Consider the following 21,842-nt stretch of genomic DNA (forward strand, 5'->3'; position numbering starts at 1 on the left):
TTTATTTGCATATTGATCCTGACAGGCTGAAATACATTGTGATACAATAAACCTCTGATTGAAATAATTTTTTTCTGCCCTTTCATCTAATTTGTATTTGATTAGACACCGTGTGCTTAGTCTATACACCTTTAGTTTCTCCTCCAAACACATTTTCAGGAAAATAATCTGCTTCATCCACGTTCACGCAGTTACGCAGCTGTGTAAGATGTCTGCTGCTGATGTATATGAGACGCCTCAGTGAAATGGGCTAAAGTATATCAGCCCAAATGCAGCTCAGATCTAGGGGGCGTGTCACTCTGTGTAATCACCTGACACGACTGTCACTGATAGGTTGTGTGAAGATACAGCGCTGATCTCGTTACAGTTACAGCTCTCACAGCCTCGCTTCGTACCTTTCTGTGTGTTTTTATAACAACCACTGGTGGTGCCTTTGCACTCGGTTTCACAACAAAACCCAAATAATCCTTTTTAAAACATTTGTTATGCACAAATAAAATTTAGTAGGTGCTGAAAAGATGTAAAAACTAAACCTTACACTGATTTATTTTTATCTTTGAAAGACAGAGGGTCTCACACTTTGACCAGTCAAATTAATATTAACTACAAATATAATTAATCATTAACAAAATGTATTATTTTATTATAAAGGTTGAGGTTGATTATTAAAAGATATTTATGATAATGGGTTTTGTAGGGTCTGACATTCTGATGATGTCATAAGGGGCATTAGAGATAATGAGCATGACATTTCGATGATGTCATAAGTGTCGTTAGAGATAATAAGCACAACACTCTGATGATGTCATAAGGGGCGTTAGAGATAATGAGCATGATGTTCTGATGATGTCATAAGGGGCGTTAGAGATAATGAGCATGATGCTCTGATGATGTCATAAGGGGCGTTAGAGATAATGAGCACGATGCTCTGATGATGTCATAAGGGGTGTTAGAGATAATGAGCATGACGTTCTGATGATGTCATAAGGGGCGTTAGAGATAATGAGCACGATGCTCTGATGATGTCATAAGGGGCGTTAGAGATATTGAGCACGATGCTCTGATGATGTCATAAGAGTTGTTAGAGATAATGAGCACGATGCTCTGATGATGTCATAAGGGTCGTTAGAGATAATGAGCACGACATTTCGATGATGTCATAAGGGGTGTTTCTAGAGCTGACATTTGGTCGATGATATCATAAGTGGTGACCAATCAGCACCTTCACTTCCATGCACACAGTGGATCTAATACACACTCAGTATAATCACTCATTGTGTCAGTTTTTTTTTTCTTATCCCTCAATCAGTCTTATTCCTTTATTTTTTTTTTTTCCTACTTCCTTCCACCTGACTCCGCCCCGCTCCACAGTCCTCACCTGACTTTGCGGAGGAGCCACTTGTTCATCAGGAGCCGCAGAGTGAAGCAGATGAACCCCTGCAGGAACAGCGAGATGAACATCCACCCCAGGACGTCCATGCTGAACGGGTTCTTATAGGCGTCCACTCCGTACGTGCTCAGGATCTGGACCTGCAGGTCCACCCGGGCCAGCTCCAACAGCCCGTTCCCAAAACTGAACTGAGGGAACACCAGGAACACGTTGCTGAGGGTGCGGTACACCGTCTGGATGTGCTGCGTGTGGAAAAAAACAAGATATAATGGAATCGTTAGTTTGATGATCATTAATATTTCTTTACAGACGTTACATCATCCATAATTTACACCTATCCACTTATTTTTGTTGAAAAGTCAACTAATAAAAACCTGCCTAAATCTGAAATCTGCATGACTACAATAACATCCACATAAATAACCATAATTTAAATAAATAAATATTACAATCAACTGAATTTGGCATAAATATTGGCACCCACCATCCACCACAACTATGAATATGACTTATGATGGATGAAGTAAAGATTTAATGCAGATGTTCATATTTTAACCAACATTTAAACCTACAGTAATTAATACAAGCGTTAAATCCTTTGTTACCAATATTAATCATTTATTAATAAAGTTCTTTGACACCATTAACCTTCGTGATCTTTAATCAAACAAGAGATATTAAAATATGCAACACACTGTATTCATTATTAAGAAGATAAACTGCATTGATTGAAACAGATACAAAAAGCTCCTCTTGTGGTTGGAGATCCTTCTGATCTCAGGTGTATGTCCAGGTTGGAGCGTAAATAAGAAATGGACCAAAATTTCCTTTTCAATTTTACAATCTCTTGCCATTTTTAACACTTATTTCACTTTTAAAGTCAGCTGAACATCATCTCAGTAATATAACTATGACTTACTTATATATATATATATATATATATATATATATGGAACTGTAATGTGATTAACGTTCATTAAATTGTAGCTCTAATGAAATACCTGTCTTTTTTATTGTAAATACGCAACACCTTTACATCTGTTACTCCACAACTCTGCTTGGGTTACATATAAAGAGTTCGAATTCAGCACCGAGCATTGCTTTAAATATCGTGCAGCACTTAAACAGACCTCACGTTTGTTCTTACCTCGTTGCTCGGGTTAGCTTGTCCCAGGAAGTACATGATGGCCGTGGAGATGATGGTGTTCATGCTGATGAAGAGGTTGATGCACACGTAGCTGATGAAGGCCATCTCTGCGTCTTTGAACATGGCTGACACGAGGTACATCCAGGGGAAGCTGGCAAATCTATAAAAGAGCCATGGAATTAAATCAACACGAGTACAAATCGTGTCTGGAAAAGTATAAAGGAGAGAAAAGTAGCGACTAAAGTTGGATGTAAAGAAGGGAAAACGTTCACGAGGCAAGCTGAGAGACGCAGAAGATAAATGACTTCATCAGCTCTTTTCATGGCAAAGCGTTTCTCTCTCCTTTTAAAACAATCTGCTTTTTTATTCATTACTCTCAGTGATTGGGGTGGTAAAGGATAGAGGAAAGAGAGCTGTGTTTATCTGTGTGTGTGTGTGTGTGTGTGAGGGAGTGGGTGCAGTTTTCCCACAGATGTGAGGATGTCCAGCTGAAGTAATTTAGCAGCTCTGGGTGCAGCACTGAGTGACTCAGAGCTCACAGCACTATTCACGCTGCAATTAATAGAGTGATGGAGAGAAGAAATCACGTCTACGGAGCTTCAGTGTTAATTTCGTTGACAAAAACGATGACAAATGTTCATCAACGACCTTTGATCCAGGATGAACTACAATGATAAACAATAACTAAATAATAATAATTCAGTATAAATAAAATCAAGAATAAAGATCAAACTAATCTCAAATAATCCACACCAGAGTGATGTGACACAACTACCCAATTTTTACCAAGTGCAAAAAGCGTGGCGCGCATCTTCATTACATCCATTTCATAACACGCCATGACGTTCCACAATATTAAATGTAATTATAAATGGATAAAATGAATGATGTGTTTTTTTTTGACTAAATATTAAGCTTGTTAAGCTTTAATACGGACCCAAAGAGCACGAGGAGCAGCGAGACGGCTCCCAGGTTGAGTCTGTCAGTGAAGGCAGGAAGCTGGAACACTGCGATCACGATGATGGAGAGAATCACAGGAACCATGTACAGGGCCTGGAGAGAGAGAGAGAGAGAGAGAGTTCCCATTCAGTAATACTGGATCACAGGATTGGTGTAATGTCAGTGTGAGAGAACTTTACATGTGTATTTAGTTCATTTGCTACAGCCAGAATCTAAATTAAAGCTAACTCTTAGCATGAACAATTTGCATAATGATAAATCGACTAAATTAGCTTTTATTCACTTTTACGCTTTTCCCCCCCCAGACTTAAGCATTCCTAATGCTTAGAATCTTGTCCTTAAATCAGTTGAGAAATGTAAAATTCATGTAAAGGAAAATGTAAAATGCTTTTGAAATAAATTAGTTGTAAATAAAACCAGAGAAAACTGGTGACTTTATTTATATTTTCTTTTTTTCTGTTATGAGAGAATTAAAATAGCTAATTTTTAAAGATATATTTATGTTAAATTTTAAACTAGATTTATATACATTTAAAATTTTTTGTTGTTTATTTTTATTTTTTGACAATGTTGCAATGTATTTATTATATTCACATATATATATATTTTTTTTAACCAAAGGTCATATTAATCAAAATATTAAGAATAAAATGATTTAATTTGCCAATAGGAAACTTCCTTAAATAGTGAAATTTGTCAAATTCCAAAGTGAATTAATCCTTTTGTGATTTCTCTTTTCAATGTCCTGGAAAATAATCTGGTGAAAGTCTGACTATTCTGACTGTGTCAAGCAAATAATATCATTCAGAAACTGCACCCGACTGTGTGTAAAATACCATCTCGTACCATATCGTAGAAGAAGTTGATGGTCCAGTAGAAAGGTTCGCTGATGCCTGATATGTGCTGCAGCCTCTTAGAGCCGGTGTGATGCTCCTGAACCTCGTAGATGACAAAGCTGGCTGTCATGATGGAGAAGCCGGTGAGGACGCATATCGCCACCAGAATGTTGACCAAGTTGCGAACGCTGAGGGACACCCGAGAAATGGTTTACTCAGACATGACACGATGTACGATGTTCAGAAAAAATATGGGTTATGAAATTATTAGGGCCATCTCTCTGCCTATTTCAGAGGATATAATACACATCTGCATACAAGGTATACGATACACAAATAAATGACAGTTAAACCAGAGATATGAAGTATACGATACAATCCACAAATAATCGAGACAGTTAAACAAGTAACGATTCGATACAGGTTCATTCACTACTGACCTGAAATGATTCGATTCAGACACGAGTTTACACTCTGCAGTTTGACAAGCTGCGTTTTTGTCTTATTAACGTCAATCTTCTTATTATCTCTTCCCTCCCTTCGCTTCTTCTCTGCACACGAGCTGACCTTTCTATCTGTTGAGCTGCTGAAACCTTTCTGAAGTTGTGCTTTTATTGGTAAAAAGCTGATCCTAGGATTAATCAAGCACGCACTGTTGCTTAATTTTTAACAGCTCTGTGCCGTGACCTGGACGGCTCCCTAACACCTCTCTGGTGAGTTACGCCATTATTTAAGACCCAAGAGAAAAGCTGGTAGTGTTCATTTCCTTAAGATATGAGCGAAGAAATGATGTGATTCCAAGTTTTTCAACGACTTTCCGAAGTCAAACACAGCATCAGTTCTCTCCTCAGATCTCCTCCCACAGACTGGATGTTTAGTTTACAACACTGACCTGGCAGAAAAAAACCTACAAGTGTGAAAATCTTTCTCTATCTCCATCTCTCTCTCACACAAACACATGCATGTGCAACCTGCGTAGTGTATATCGATTGTCATGTGCATCAATTTTCAACAGAGATATCAGTTTTTTTTCCTTTTCAGTTCAAGCCAGATCTAGGCTAGCTATTCTACGCAGCCTTTTCGTAGACTGATCTTCTGATCCAAATTTTTATTTCTTTACACCCTGAAAATTATTATCCAATTAAAAAAGTGATATGAGGCAAATCCTTTACACTGCAATCTGCACTTTTGGTCCGTTTTTTACAGAATTTCTCAATATATATATAGCACATATATGCATGACAAGTTTACCTGTATATAACATTTTGTATGCAGGATCAAACATAGGATCATAGGAGAAAAGTAAAAATAATCGATTAAGTGAGATTAAAAAAAAAGAGCAGCAGAAATAAAGTCTTAGAGCTCAAACATAAGCACAAGAAAACAGACATGTTTTTAATCTTGATTTTAAAATAGTTACATTTAGGGCATATTTAAAATCTTCTGAAAGTTAACATTTCCAAGTCCTCTGCTATTCTTCCCGGACATTTCAGAGATGCCCATGAGAGTTCTGCAGAGTTCTGTCTCAACATAACACAGACTTTTACAGAAGTCCTGGTCACTTTGGTCTGTATTTTTAAAAAGCTACCTACAGGCGTACTTCCTCCCTTTAGCCTTGCTTCTCACTATTACTCTTCCACGAGGGCAGGAACACGGCCAAAGGCCAGGCACGGTGAGAGCCCAGAACAAATGAGAAAATCGATCTAAAGAGCACAAGCGGCCTCCACACAGCGGAGGTGAACATTTCACACTAATGCGAGCGAGGTTTGTAATAGCAAACAGCAATGCTGAAATATGGGGAAAGGAGAAGAAAAAAACAGATGGAGAAAAACAAGGGCTTGAGAGGTTGTTTATAAAATGACTCAGGTTTTCCCTGATGGGATAAAATGGAATAAATGATAATGGCGTTAGGGAGAAAGCTTCCTTTACAGCATCAATTTAAAAAAAAAACAAGAAGCTTAAAATGAAGTTTGAAAATTCGTAACAATTTCCATTTTATATATAGTACAACTTAATTCCTTATACCCTCTATCCTTCTCTTCTCTACGTATTTATTCACACGTAGACCTGCCAAGCTTGATGTGTAGCTGTACTTTTTAAATATACAGTAGTCCTTTCTCAATCACCTGTATGTGTGTATATATGAGGTTTTACGGTAACCGTCAGGCGTTTGGAGGGAAAAAGCTGCTGCTCGTTTGTTTAGTTAAGACGTAAACACTGGAAAAGTGTACTTTATTTCTTCCTGTTCAAGGGAAAATATATGTTATGTACCGTAATTACTAATAAAGTGTGCATGTGAATGTTTCTAGTTTCTACATTTTAAATAAAACTCAAAAAAGGCTGTTTTTTTTCCCCGAAGCACTTAGTGGTTACCATAAAACACAGTAAAACACTCCAGTTGCTATGGCAACAAGCTTGACCATGCTGTTTGAAGGTTAATCACTTTCTAGTTATCATCACCATTAAACTTATCGTGTTAAAGTGTTAGATTTGACACTTCATTGTAGGCTTTGTTTGTTAGTTTGTTTTCTCTTTCTGCTGAAAAAGTGCAATTTTCTCAGAGGCATCTTTAATAAATTTAGTGAACTGATGTTAAATATATGGTGTCTAATGTTAGCTACAATATATAGCGATAGATTTTATTTCACAAGAAGTAAATTCAAAATATTCTGCATTTAGCGTGACGGAAAGCGAGAGCGACACGTCAGTGACACATCTTTCACGCGGGAAAATCAAGACGAGAGATCACTGATGTAAAATAGAAAGAGGAGGCGGGGCTTATATATCGATTGGCCGTTTTTATTGGAGGGAAAAAAGAAGACTTTTTGCATATTTTTGAGTGATAAGTCATAATAGCGTACTCTGAAGGTTAGAATGCGTAAATGTTGTCAGTTCTGTACACTTTTCTGCTTACTCTCATCCAAAATGATGTGTCAGTAAAATAACTTGGCTCACATTTCCAAAATGAGTTTTTTGATTAAGCTTTGAAAAGCACCAGGTGAGTGATGTTGTCTGAGCTGACCTCTAAACCACCTTGAGAGGATGCAAATATTACACAGGGATGGTAATCGATAAACTGAGCTCAAAGCAAATCCATTTAATACGATGAAAGAGGAGTAAATACAGCAGTCAGATTTCATTACTGCAAGTGCTTCAGTGGGATGTAAGTGTCCGCACGCTGTTTGCATTTCCCATCCGGACCTTTGCTTTCTCTTATATGAGCTGCATGTGTTAAAAATTAATGTCTGACAAAAGAAGAATGAACTACATGCTTACATGGCATCCTCTTCTTCCACCTGGCCAGGGTAGGGATGGCTGGACAGAGAGATTGCTGCATTCAAAGGAGAAAAAAAACAGAAAAAAGACAGGATTAAATGCATGCCCAATTCACATTCACACAACGGTGGCCTGAGCCACGTCACGAGCGAGCAGGGCAGCTGGCCTGATGAACCCTCGCTGGATTTATGCTCTGTTTTCAGGCCCGAGTGAGTCCACCAGCTACATTTGAATGATTGCATCTCCCTTTTCGCTTATTGACTGCTGGGTCTGCATTAATCTTGCCTACAGGCAGACGGTGAATCTCAGCCACTGGCCCAGTCTGGCACTGCTGCTGAAATAAAACGCTGGAGCCTCTGTCCTGCTTTATTCACTTCAACCTGGCTCTCAGCACGACTAATTACAATTCCTGACACTGCACTGCATCCTGACAGAGACAGAAGATAAACACTGCCCCCTGGCTTAGCACAAGGGAAACGCACAGCAGAATCAGGAGATGAAGATGAATGAAGACTGAGACAGCAAGGCGTGGATGATTTCACATTCATAAACCAAGCTAGAAATGCTGAGCAATTCTCATCAGTTTACTACTGAATATCAAATGACCCCATAACACTATAAATAGCAATTTAAGTCACTACTTTAGCCTCTCCAGTACACTAGACGTGTACTCATGAATAGTTAAAACTTATGGAAATGTACAGAGTGCTTCTTATCTCTAACTATTAGCTCATTTCCTTCAACAAAACAGTGCAGCACCACTCGGCTTACCAATAAAACCAAAGTCAGGACTATACCTCTCCTGTTCCTTTTCCTACAACAGTAGTTGTAAAAGTAGGAGGAGTTTGTCTGGAGGTTGTCAGGTGACTAGTTATACTCATTAAAAAATTAAATAACAAAAAGTCTGTTTTAATGACAGGAAGTAAACTAAACAGAAGAGTGACAATACATTTTTCTACAGTCAAAATACAGGGAAATTTTTTACTTAATGGTAGGATGACACTGAAATACAGTCAAGGGTGCCAATACTTTAAACTTTACTGAAAAAATACAGAGAAGCAAACTTTTATGTAATGCCTATGTGGCACTAAAATACAGTCAAGGGTGCCAATAATTCAATCTTTGCTGAAAATATAGAGTAGCAAACTTTTAAATAATGGTTGAATGCCACCCAAACGCAGTCGAGGGTGCCAATACTTTAAATGTCAGTAAGAAAATACAGAAAGGAAAATGTTACACTTTAATCTTTGGAGAAACTACAGAGGGGAACGTTTAATTAATGGCTATACGGCATGCAAATACAGTCAGAGTGCCAATACTTTTAGTCTTTAGTGAAAACATAAGGCAGCAAACTTTTACTTGGCACCCAAAGACAGTGGAGGGTGCCAATACTTTTACTGTCATTGAAAATAAAGTGTAACAAACATATATTTAATGGCTATGTGGCACCCAAATACATTGGAGGGTGCCAATTCTTCTAATCTTTATTGAAATACAGACCGGCAAACCTTTAATTAATGGCTGTGTGGCACCTAAATACATACAGGGGTGCCAATATTTTATTCATTAGTGAAAATACAGAGTAGCAAACGTATTAACAGCTATGTGGTACCCAAATACAGTCAAGGGTGCCAATATTTCTAATCTTTAGTCGAAACAAAGGGAAGCAAATTTATGTGGTTGAGTGACACTAATATACAGACAAGGGTGCCAATATTTTCACTGAAAATATCTTCACTGAAAATACAGAGTAACAAACCTTTATGTAATGGCTACGAGGCACCCAAATACAGTTGAGGGTGCCAATACTTTTAATCTATACCGAAAATACAGAGTAGCTTTTATGCAATGACTGTGTGGCACCCAAATACAGTCAATACCTTCACCTTTTGTGAAAATACAAAGAAGTAAATGTTTATTTAATAGTTAGGTGGCACCAAAAGAGAATCGGGGTGCCAATACTTTAATCTGCAGTTCAAAAATACAAGCATGTGTTATAGTGTGTGTACTACAATGAGTGTGTTATAATGCACGAGTTATAATGCACGTTATAGTGCATGTGTTATAGTGTGAGTACTACAGTGAATGTGTTATAATGCACAAGTTATAATGCATGAGTTAAAGTGCATGTGTTATAGTGTGTGTACTACAGTGAATGTGTTATAATGCAGGAGTTATAACGCATGTGTTATAATGCATGTGTTATAGTGTGTGTACTACAGTGAATGTGTTATAATGCATGTGTTATAATGCATGTGTTATAGTGTGTGTACTACAGTGAATGTGTTATAATGCATGAGTTATAATACATATGTTATAATGCATATGTTATAGTGTGAGTACTATAGTGAGTGTTATAATGCACAAGTTATAATGCATATGTTATAATGCATGTGCTATAATGCATGTGTTATAGAGTGTGTACTACAGTGAATGTGTTATAATGCATGTGTTCTAGTGTGTGTACTACAGTGAATGTGTTATAATGCAGGAGTTATAATGCATGTGTTATAATGCATGTGTTCTAGTGTGTGTACTACAGTGAATGTGTTATAATGCAGGAGTTATAATGCATGTGTTATAATGCATGTGTTCTAGTGTGTGTACTACAGTGAATGTGTTATAATGCATGTGTTATAATACGTGTACTATTATGAGAGTGTTATAATGCATGTGTTATAATGCATGTGTTATAAGACTCACCATACTGCTGCGGCTGTTTGCTTGCTGGGATTCTGGAGCGCAGGATGAAGTTGTTGAGGCTGTTGAGGTAGGCTGGCATCGTGTGATGGCCCTCAGGGTTATACCACACCTGCAGGGAGAATTAATAACAGGTCTTATAACACCAGACACACTCACAGTATCACATTTCAAATTTCTTTTGCCAGTTTGGACACAATTCCGACCTATAATACAATAACTACCAAGGGAGGGTGAAATCTAACGCGTGGTGTCTCTGAGACACGTGAAGCCAACAACCAGATCTTTTTCAAACTGCTGCTCATACTGCGTCACAGGGCAACGTAACACACTCTGAGGAAAACGCTATCCGCCCTCTTCTGCATACACAAGCTCACAGACACCCACGATTGGCTAGTGTCCCTGTGATTGACAAGGGAGTGAAAGCATGCCCCTCCCACCCAGACAGCACAGCCATTTTTCAATCCTACGAATGGCTGTGGATTCAAACTTGCGATCTCCAGACGATAATAGGGCAAACGCTTCTGTTTTGCCACTCGTGTACGAGGAAGAGGCCCGACAGCGATTTCCTCCGGGTGTGTTACGCCGCCCTGTTACACAGCATGAGCAGCAGGTTGAAAAAATCTGACTCACTGCATAACTTTTAACTTTGAATAAAACCTTTATAACAATACTAAACTTATTTCTATAGCACTTTTTATACACATAAAATGGAGCCCAAAGAGCTTTAGAGAAATAAAGTACAAACTGTAACAAGAGAAAGAGTCAAATGTGAAACTAGTTAAATAAAAAGAAATGTATCTCAAGGTTGGTGATCCTAAATAAAGATGTGAGAAAGACAGTCAAGTCAATAAAGAAAACATTGAGGGAAAAAAAAGAAGAGTAAGGACAAAGTATTACATGAAAAAAAAATAATAATAAAAAATACATACTTCACTAAATAAAATAAAATTAAATTAAATTTTAAAAATAAAATACAATAAAACAAAAGAAATTTGAATAAAATAAAATTAAAAGAAAACTGTATAAAATTAAATAAAATAAAAATAAATAAAATTAAATAAAAAAATCTTTGGATACTGCATCTGTTGCCAATTATGTTACTAATGCAACCTATTCTTTCAAAAACATAATCCGCCTCGCATGATCAGTTGCGCTCATTGATTAATGATGTTTGTGCCAAAAAAGCAGCTACATTAATCACATTTTAATAAAAATTGATGAGAGTCAAACTTTTAAAAAAATCTGCTACAGAAATAATAAGACATAAAATGTTAGCAAAGACAATCCAATTAAATGAGCACTTTTAACTAAAATATTTAAAATAATTGCCCCAATCCTGTAATGCACTGAAGCAAAGAACCCCGTACTGTAAATACGTCGTTGTTAATCGACGCCCATGATAAACCCTCGACTGGTCTTTGATTAGCGACTGTGTCCGTGATTTATTACCTTCGTTAACGTCCTGTTCTTGGGCACCTCCAAAATGTCCATTTGGAGACTGCTGGGAAGGGGGTCCCCAAAGGACCAGCCTCCATACCTACACACACACACACACACACACACACACACACACAATAGTTTACTCCTTTCAGATTAAATAGGTCAGGTCACTACACTGCGCACTTTTGCACATTGATTTCCCATTAATTAGCCGCCTTGCTCATTGGAGTTTTCTCCTCTGGGTCCTACGATGCATTTGTGATTTGTCTTTGTTATTCTCCCTCCACCTTTTACGCCACATGAATAATGTATGACTTATAACTGTTTTGTGCATAATAAAGAATTTCAATGCACCAAGCAATTTTCAACTCTTTCCGCATCACAGGAAAGGCCGAAAGGTCAGAGCGCCAGCAGCAAGACCAGAAATCCGCCGAGAGTTTCCTCTCATTATTCAGGATCTAATCCTGATAAATACAATGCACAATTAATGTTTATTAAGTTTTAGCACTTTAATCGCTTTACTGTTTTAATTCTTTTTCACACTTTCATGCTTTACTTCAAACTCTGCATCATAAGACTGTCGTAAACATGTCATAAGCTATCATGAGTTGCCACGAATGTCCAGTGATTTAAGAGTCATCTTTTAAAAATTTTTTTACTCCAACTGTCATAAAGCTCTATAATGTCATAAAGCTCTATTTAATGCTCTATTTACATTAATGCTCATAATGCTCTATTTACTGTCATAAAGCTCTATAATGTAAGTCGGCGTGGAGAGTGTCATAACGCGCCCTTATGTCATAAATATGGCACGGAACATGTAAAATAGTCACATTGGTTGACAGGAAGATCTCCATCCAGTGATATGAGTGCCCTATTACCAGCGTTAATAGCTGTCATAACAGCTAGCATAATGTTTGATGCCATGAGAGCTTACGACATGTTTATAACATACAATGGATGTCATAAGTTGCAATGACTGCCCAGTCATATGAGTCATGTTACCATTACCATCACTTTTTAACACATGACTCTGATATCACTAGTTATGGGAATTCATCACAGCCATTATATATTATAAACATGTTATAAGTTGTCATAAGTTGCTATGACTGCCCAGTGATGAAAGAGACATATTTTACCATTTTATCATAATTTCTTTAACACGTGACTTTGATATCACTGGAAAATCGTGGCAACTCATCACAGACATCATATGTCATAAACATGTCATAAGCTGTTATGAGTTGCTAGGGCTGTCCAATAATATTATGTTCCAGTTACCATCAATTTTAAACATGTGACTCTGTTATTTCTTGACAGTCATGGTAACTCATGTATGTCATGAACATGTCATAAGCTGTCATGAGTTGCCGTGACTTATACTGAGTTACATAGTCAGTATCATAACATAACTGGAAAGTGACATAACACAGTTTTATGTCTCTGGACTCAGATCTTATAAGCAGTGATTGGCAAAAGTAGTCTTTATAACAGTTTATACCTGTTGAAGTCTTTATAAATGTTAATGTAGGTTTATGTCAACTGTAAAAAAAAAAAAGGTTTATGTAGGTGTCATAACACGTAGCCCTATGAACCCACCCTTAAGTTAACTGACGTCCTCTTAGATCATGAAGTGTTATGTCATATGTTATAACGTATTAAAACGCAAGCTGTCTTATTTTCGCTATGAACCAGGACACTGGCATGACACGTTTATGACATGGTTATGTCAGTCTTATGACTCAGGGTTAAAGTGTTATCGTGTCTTTAAGGTGATGTGCGTCACTCTTCACTTGCCTGTCTCGGACGAAGTCATTAGCGGTGGCTAGAAGGTAACTCTCGACATTGATGTTGCTCAGGTTGTAGATGATTTGAGATGACGGGTTGGTCTTATGAGGCGGTTCATAGCCAGGCTTCGGACATGTCTGAAACCGAACATTTCACTCGTTTATTTGTATTTAATTAATAAACAAAACAAATGGAATGTAAATTATAATGCCTCAGACTCACCTGTGTAAAGTTTGCACATTTACAGTTCTCAAACACAGATGTGGGATTTACTGTAGAAGTCCACTGATCCGATACTGACGTGTCTCTCTTCCGACACACCCTGTGAGAAAAACAACAATACATTCCCATAAAAACTCCACACTTCCCATCGAGGAATTCCACGGAAAACCCTTAAGCACGGGCTGTGAAAAAAAGTATCTCATTGTGTCGACTTAATTCATTATTTCAAGTTATTATATCATTATTCTGACTTCATATCTCATTATTTCATGATATTCTGTTGTTAGTTTGAGTTATTATCTTATATTATCTTATTAATTATTTTATTATCTTATAACTTTCCACTATCTCGTTATTTCAAGATACTATGAAGTTATTTCGACTTAATGTCTCATTCTTATGACATAATAACTAGTTATTACAAGATATAAAGTTATTTCAAGTTTTATTATTATTACAACTTACTATCTCATTATTTTGACTTAATATCTCATTTTTTCAAGATATGTCTATTATTTGTGACTTAATATCACAAATAAGTAACTTTTTTACTTAACTTACTATCTCTTTTTTTTTTACTTAATAACACATTATTAAGTTATTTTTGACTTAAATCATTATTTCAAGTTATTATCTTGTTATTTTAGTTATTATCTTGTAATTTCGACTCACTATCTCATTATTTTGGCTTAATGTCTCATTATTTTCACTTAATAACTCATTATCTCAAGTTATATTATTTCAATTTAATATCTCATTCTCTCGACTTGATAACTTAAGACTTTATAACTTATTATTTTGTTATTTCAACTTACCCTATTTTATTATTTAATTTAATTTAATTTCGTTATCTCATTTTACTTAACTGATTGTTTCCAGATATATTGTTATTTTGAGTTATTATCTTGTCATTTCAACTTAATATCTCATTTTGTCGACGTAATAGCATGTTTTAAGATACATTGTTATTGTTATATATATATATACATATTGTTATTTTAATTATCTTGTTATTTCAAGATGTTGTCAATATTCTGACTTAATATCGTCCCAGAATGTATCAGATGTTGCTTTAGTGGCATCCACTTGTCACATTTATAATGTAAAGGGATCTATCCAGGAAACAGGAAGTGCTAGGGATGACATGTAACAGATAAAGTGTCTGACAGTGTGCGTGTGTGTGTGTGTGTGTGTGTGTGTGTTTAACTAAGCTACTGCTGATGTAATATGCAAACATTAAAATTTACACTAGTATATAAACCACTAAGGAAAACTATTCAAGTAAGAGGCTTGTATCAGGCTGGAACCCAACACATGTCTTAGTGAAAACACACACACTCACTCACACACACACTCACACACTCACACACAAGCACATTTACATTAGCATATTCAAGAAGGGCACGGAAGGCCGAGTGTGCGATTGAATGCCGCTGCTCTCATCACACTGTCTGACGATGTGATTATCATTCAGATTTGAAGCCAGGCACCTTGACATGACCTCGTGGACTATTAAATCTAAAGAAAAGAACTGAAATATGGAGATCTGCCTGATTGTGAGACTGTGAGACTAGTGAGATGATTCTACTGTATACAGTTGACATTGTACAGCAACGGAGTAAAGTCAGATGGATCTGACAAATTAAAGGCAGATGGGTTTAATATGAATGTTTTATTTCCTGTAAATTCTTTACGATACTGAGAATACAGAGAGACTTTCTGTACTTTGAAAGTACCTGCGTTACCGTACCATGTTGCCACGTGACTTGAGGCAAGTTTGTGTTAGCAGAGAAGAGGAGAAGTTTCACGCACTGGTACGTCTAATCACATGTCATGAAAAGCACAAACTTTATGCTTATGAAGTGGGCAATGCTCAATATGTTGATAATTATTTATTATATATAATCTCTTTCAAATAGTGTAGTAGTAGAGGTGAGCTTGGTTAAAATATTATGCTCTACATAACGTCCCATGTAGAGCATTCGAGTGAAAGTTTGATACGTTGCTACTTCCACTTCTGTTTTTCAGACTTTACCCTGATCATTCATTTCGTGCTCCTAGCTGTCTGTGCACTTTACCTTTTATGGAGTTTTGTGGGTGTTACTATATGCAAATGAGCTGTGTCAGGAAAAACGTTTTACTTTACAGGTGATCAGCATACGCACACGTGTACAAAGAAAATGAGTGTTTCTGAAACTTTACTAAAAGGTTGATAAATGAGGCCCAGTGTCACAAAGTAGCTTTGCAAAAAAAAAAAACCCAAAGAAAACAAAGAAAACAAAAAAAACCACCAACTTTCCAGCCTGGAAAAATACAATATTAGGAATGACTGATTTTTTAAAGGTGTATTTGAAGCTATATTATTAATAGAGCTTTAGAAATCATTTTGAACATTTTATTTTTGAACTTCGCCTTTAAGCGAAGTTTAGAGAGACACGTGGTGTGTGACAGTGAAAGCTACTCACTTGCTCTCAGGGTTCGACATGCAGTAGTGATCTATGCCAGGATATGACATCATAGAGTCCACCAGGTAACTGGAGCTGGAGTTCTGGTTACTGTAGAATAAAAACAAAAACATCCTGAATATCATCGCTTTAACACAAAGTGAAGTGTGGCACGTCCTGGAGATCTAATACAAAGCAACGAACAGGAAAATAATCAACACCAGGCTGGTGTGATGAAGCAGAGTTACTGTTACCACTCCTAAGTTGATTATTTTCCTATAACAGCACGTCATACACTGTTTTATTCCTCTTATTCCACAGCAATTTCTCCAGCCAACATTTTTTTTTTAATTTATCATATCATGACATATCATACCCATTTATTTTTACCCATTTATAGTTACATTTAATGTTGTGGAATGTCCGCAAAACAAGTTCTGACTTACATTATAGCAGCTATAAACATAGAGGATAACTCACCAGCATCTCTTTTTTGTCTTTATTGAAGTTAATGAAAATAAAAATGTAGCTTATTGTTTTACCGAAAAAAACAAACCACAGGTTCTAATACGTTATCGTTTCTATGGTAACAGCTCATTCACAGGAACTTGTACGGCAGACGCTCTATATAAACACATTAAAAAATGTGTGTAATCATTGATATGGTGAAGTTTTCTGTAAGGAGATGTTTATTTAACATGTATGGAAGGAGTCTCCAGTGTCAGAAGTAAAACTTCAGGACAGAGGAGTTTCTTTGTGGTTTCTCAGTAACATGACAACGGAGATTTTTTTGTCTGATTAATTTCATGAGAGAGAAAAGAGAGAAGCTGGTGAGACTGTTTATAGCTGCTATAACGTAAGTGAGAACAGGAACTGGATGTCCTGAACTGCTCTGTTTATTACGTAATAACGTTTTTCAGCGTGTCCAGCGTACCTGAAGAAGGCGTACTGTTTCCCAGAGTCGTACATCGCAGGCGTCAGCTCCATCTCGGGGAAGTACTCCAGGTCGCTCTTGATGGAGCCCAGGCCCATGGCGGCGAGGACGAACAGCACCGGGAGCAGAACCTGAGAGATCAGACCTTTCCAGTTCCTTCTGGTGTGATGAACACGTTTGAGGAGCATGGCCATCACCTGCTGAACCTTCAGTGCCAAACCCCTCACCGTGGAGTTCCCTGTGAGACCTGTGTGGAGCGAGGAACACGATACACACCTTCAGCTGCTACACGTTCAGGATGTTAAAGTAAATAAACCGTGAATGTAATATACTCATATTTATATGATTTTGAGTTATTCCAGCATTATGGATGTGACATTCATTAAGACAACTTAAAAAAATGTCTCACATCAGAGACAAGCTTAGGAGCAGTGAGTAGATTTGCATATTTCTTTATTTGACCTCTTGGAAAATCTGAAAAACTACAGCATTATGGATGTGACATCAATCGAGCACACTTTTAAGGGAGACCAAACATTTTCTACAAACTCTGAAAGTTTAACCCTCAGAGGTCTATTGCTACATTTTCACTTCTGATACCTACATATGTTTACCAGTCAAGAAAAATTCTCTTATTTTATGTGTTTTAGATCATCTTTCAGCACAGATAGGGATATTTTTGTCATTTTTTTAGATTTTCGTGTATTAAGGTGCATGAACAAAAAAAAGTTTTTTTTAAAAAAAATTTGAGAAACCCTGTTGTTTATAATACAACTAACTTCTGCTCGGAAACTGAACACTGAATAAACACACAATTTAAAATCAGTCTCTATGCCAAATAATTCCTAATTTACTGAGCAATATGGCGACATCACAGACACCAGGAGGTTAAAGACCATCACAGAAAGCAGCATGAAAGAGACTTGAATGAACTCGAAAAATATAGATTTGAAAAAAGAGATGTGGTTTTAGGAAGACATCATTAAATAAAGAAACTGCTGTAATGGATGTGACATTTTTGCGGATTCGACGTGTAAACAATGCGATTTTCTCTATAATTCCTCCAGAGAAGTTAAATAGAGTGAAAGACATGAGTGATTGTTTCGAAAGTAGTTTTGTTCCTGCGTCACAACTTTATTTTCCCATGGTAAACATGTTTGTGTGGAATTTTGTGTGGAATTGCCCTTTTATTTAATTTGTTTAGTATTTATGTTTAATTCGTATATGGTGTTGTATATGGCGTTCATTTGGATTATAGGATTAGGTGTGTGATAAGCTCGACCTGCTTTTATTTACAGATGCTCGTTTAAATTTTTCAGAGCTGTAATGAAATGCTACTATCTGTATCTGAAACTGTGTCTGGGTGTGTGTTGTTATGGAATGAAGGTAATATGGTGTGGAGTTAGAAGCAGGAAACACTGACTGGCTCTCTCTCCGAAGTACATGCTGGAGTTCAGGTCGTCGCTCAGACTGTCTCGGGAAGCGCCTGTATCCAGCTCTGAGCTCGACACCGCATACGGGCGATCCTTCTCTTCCTCACGCGGCACACTGTCTCTCGTTAACTGCAGGAAAACCTGAAAAAGCCACAAACATCAAACTGTGTCTATATATATACATACAGTCAGAACTATTGACACCCTTAGAAAAAATGGATAAAAAAAAGCTTATAAAATGGTTAATTTGTGTAATCTTTCAATGAAAATATGAAATAAAACTTTTTATGTGTTTACTCTTAGGTACACAGACATGTACAGTATGTATGAGTATCCCTCTGAGTGTGTGTGTGTGTGTGTGTGTGTGTGTGTGTACTGCATACATGTCTGTGTGTGAGTAAATCCGTCCTAACATCAGTGCACTCCGTCTCTCTTATCTCATAAAAGTACAAATATCAAATACACAAGTAATATTTTTATTTGAATATATTACTGTATATACTAAATATTTAATAAATACTTAAATTGCACTATTTAATTAAAATCTTTGTGACACACACACGTTATTTAAATCTCACTGGTTTGGTTGAGATGTTGATGATCGGCTGTAGGCTGGATTTCCTGCTTTATTTGATGCCGTGTATTTTCATAGATTTAGACTTTATTTAATTTCCCTGCATTCTGTTATTTATTCTCAGAATAATTTGCCGCAGGTTTTGATTTTTATTACTTTGCTATCAGTGTGAAGCGTTCGTCTATAGCACTGAATTTCTCAGAGAAGTTTAGAAAAACTCACTCTCTCCAGTCCTCAGTTTCAGTTCTTATCTATTTGTTTGTTTGTTTGTTGGATTGTTTGTTTTGTTAGTAACCTGTTTTAGTCTATCTATCTATCTATCTATCTATCTATATTTGTTTGATTTAGTCCTCCATTTTCATTCTTTCTTTTTTATTTACTTCCATATTTGTTTGTTTGTTTGGTTGGTTAGTTGTTTATTTACTTATTTATTAGTTCATTGGTTTTCATCTTTGGTTTTAGTTCTTTCACTCTTATATATTGTTTGTTTGTTTGTTTTTGTTTGTTTACTTGTTTTAGCACCCAGTTTGTTTGTTTATTTGTTTGGTTGTTTGTTTGGTTGTTTGTGTTAGTCCTTTTTGTTTGTTTGTTCATTCGTTTGTTCATTCACAGATTGCAGGCTGAATTTCCTGCTTTATTTCATGTTGTGTATTTAATTGATTTAGATCATTTATTTATTCATTTATTTATTGTTATTATATTTTGCTGCCAGTTCTGCTTTTTAATATTTTTGTGTTAATGAACATGATCCGTCTTTAGGACTTCCTGCTTCACTAATGAGTAACATAAATGTACTAGGAGTATATATGAGTGTGTGTTTATCTAACCATGTCTCATGTGTGTGTGTGTGTGTGTGTGTGTGTGTGTGTGTGTGTGTGTCTCACACCTCCTCTAGCGTGGTGTCGGAGACGCCGTAGCCGCCCAGCTGTAGCGCCTCCAGGTTGCGGTCCAGGCCGCTGAGCAGCGAGCGGTAGGCAGATGCATTGTGGGAGTTGTAGACAGGAAGAGAGTAGACGATATCTCCCACCTCTCCCTCCTTCAGCCGAGCCTCGGGCAGGTGAGAGTGGACAAACTCTTTCACCATCTCAATGTCAAACCTGTCGTCTGAGTCAGGAGGCAGGACCTGAGGAAGTCAGAGACGTTTCCACGGTGATTTAGTTTTAGGTGTTGCGCATGAGAGGTGTGAGGTTTTTCTTTTAAATGTGAACATGGTGATGAATAATGTTGATGAATGTGTTGAACCTTAGTGTAATTGGTTTACACTTTAGTGTAAAAAAATCAACTTATAAATGAATCCAGGGTTCAAAACAGTTTGTACTGAAAAATAAGAACATTAATGGTCAGGAATGTAAACGTCAGGCTTTGATACAATACGATTGATTCATAAAGCAAACGATTCAACATTTGACGATACTACTGAATCTGCTACGATGTGATTCGATTCGATTCATAAAGCAACAATTCAAAATTTCACTATACCACTCAATCTGCTGTGATACAATTCAATATGATTCAATTCATAAAGCAAACAATTCCAATGATACCACTGAATCTACTACGATGCGATGTGATTCGATTCATAAAGCAATGATTCAGTATTTGACGATACTACTGAATCTGCTACAGTGCAATTCGATTTGATTCATAAGGCAGCAATTTGATATTTGACAATACCACTGAATCTTCTATGACACAATATGATAAGTTTGATTTAATTCACATGTGACCACCTTTGCTCAGACTCTGGCGTTGGCCTGGTGTTAATTACTTACTTACAGAAGGACTAATGTAAAGACTATTTGAATTTTTTTTCCACACCAGTTGTTTGTCCTTTTTCCAATTGCTGCTTTGATTCGTTTAAATTGTCATATTTTAAACTGATTCATTGAACCAAATCATTGGCTCGTTACACCTCTAATAAAGGTGCTTGCTGGTTCCGGATGGATGTAAAGTTGCTCTGAGAGCACTGTAATGTCGACTCCTGTTGAGTGCACACGTTTACACACCTTCACCCCCTGCTGCCTGTAATATATTGGAGTATATTTCAGAGCTGTACAGTGCAGTACCTTCTTGGTGAGAGTGAGTTTGTATCCGCGGGCCAGTTTGTCCTTCAGGTAGAACGGAGATCCGCAGCATTTCAGGCCTCCGCGCTCCAGGAACGCGATGCGATCGCTGAGGACCTCAGCTTCGTCCAGGTGATGGGTGGACAGGATGATGGTACGATCTGAGCACACACACACATACACACACACACACAGGTAAAGCAAGATATCTTATTTCCTGTCTCAGAGGATGTAATTATCTCTGAGCCGTGAGCGCTGACAGCATGACAGATTTCTACATCTGCTGAGGGATTTTCCTTCTATTTGTTTCCACTTTAATTAAATCCTGAGCTCGAAAAGCTCTCCACAGCAATAATGAGGATCTGCAGAAGAATCTCACCGCTCTTATGCTGGAGGACGATGTCCCAGATGCCGCGGCGTGAGCAGGGGTCCACGCCGGTGGTGGGCTCGTCCAGGACCACCAGGCGAGAGCCGCCGATGAAAGCGATGGAGATGGAGAGCTTCCTCTTCATGCCGCCGGACAGCGTCCCCACCCGCTTGTGACGGTGAGGGTACATCCCCGTCTCCTCCAGAATCCTGCAGCGATAGAACACATGTTGCTATTTTGTTTTTTACGTTACTACATCAAT

At 37.2% G+C, this 21,842-nt stretch overlaps 1 protein-coding gene across 2 annotated transcripts in view; it reads right to left on the reverse strand.

Annotated features, from left to right (window-relative positions):
* Positions 1-21,842, reverse strand: part of abca12 (ATP-binding cassette, sub-family A (ABC1), member 12) — a 125,125-nt gene that overhangs the window by 13,635 nt on the left and 89,648 nt on the right. For both annotated transcript variants that reach the window (XM_034304457.2, XM_053234053.1), the window contains 15 exons: positions 21,593-21,789; positions 21,217-21,374; positions 20,037-20,273; positions 18,567-18,717; positions 17,144-17,390; positions 16,231-16,320; positions 13,766-13,865; positions 13,553-13,680; positions 11,762-11,849; positions 10,313-10,421; positions 7,610-7,664; positions 4,344-4,521; positions 3,475-3,590; positions 2,538-2,697; positions 1,379-1,632 (listed from right to left, as the gene is read on the reverse strand). In XM_034304457.2, the coding sequence (XP_034160348.2) occupies positions 1,379-1,632; positions 2,538-2,697; positions 3,475-3,590; positions 4,344-4,521; positions 7,610-7,664; positions 10,313-10,421; positions 11,762-11,849; positions 13,553-13,680; positions 13,766-13,865; positions 16,231-16,320; positions 17,144-17,390; positions 18,567-18,717; positions 20,037-20,273; positions 21,217-21,374; positions 21,593-21,789 (2,268 nt within the window). The remainder of the gene's footprint in view (positions 1-1,378; positions 1,633-2,537; positions 2,698-3,474; positions 3,591-4,343; positions 4,522-7,609; positions 7,665-10,312; positions 10,422-11,761; positions 11,850-13,552; positions 13,681-13,765; positions 13,866-16,230; positions 16,321-17,143; positions 17,391-18,566; positions 18,718-20,036; positions 20,274-21,216; positions 21,375-21,592; positions 21,790-21,842) is intronic.

This window comes from Pangasianodon hypophthalmus, chromosome 5 (assembly GCF_027358585.1).
Source record: "Pangasianodon hypophthalmus isolate fPanHyp1 chromosome 5, fPanHyp1.pri, whole genome shotgun sequence".
Classification (NCBI taxonomy): Eukaryota; Metazoa; Chordata; class Actinopteri; order Siluriformes; family Pangasiidae; genus Pangasianodon; species Pangasianodon hypophthalmus.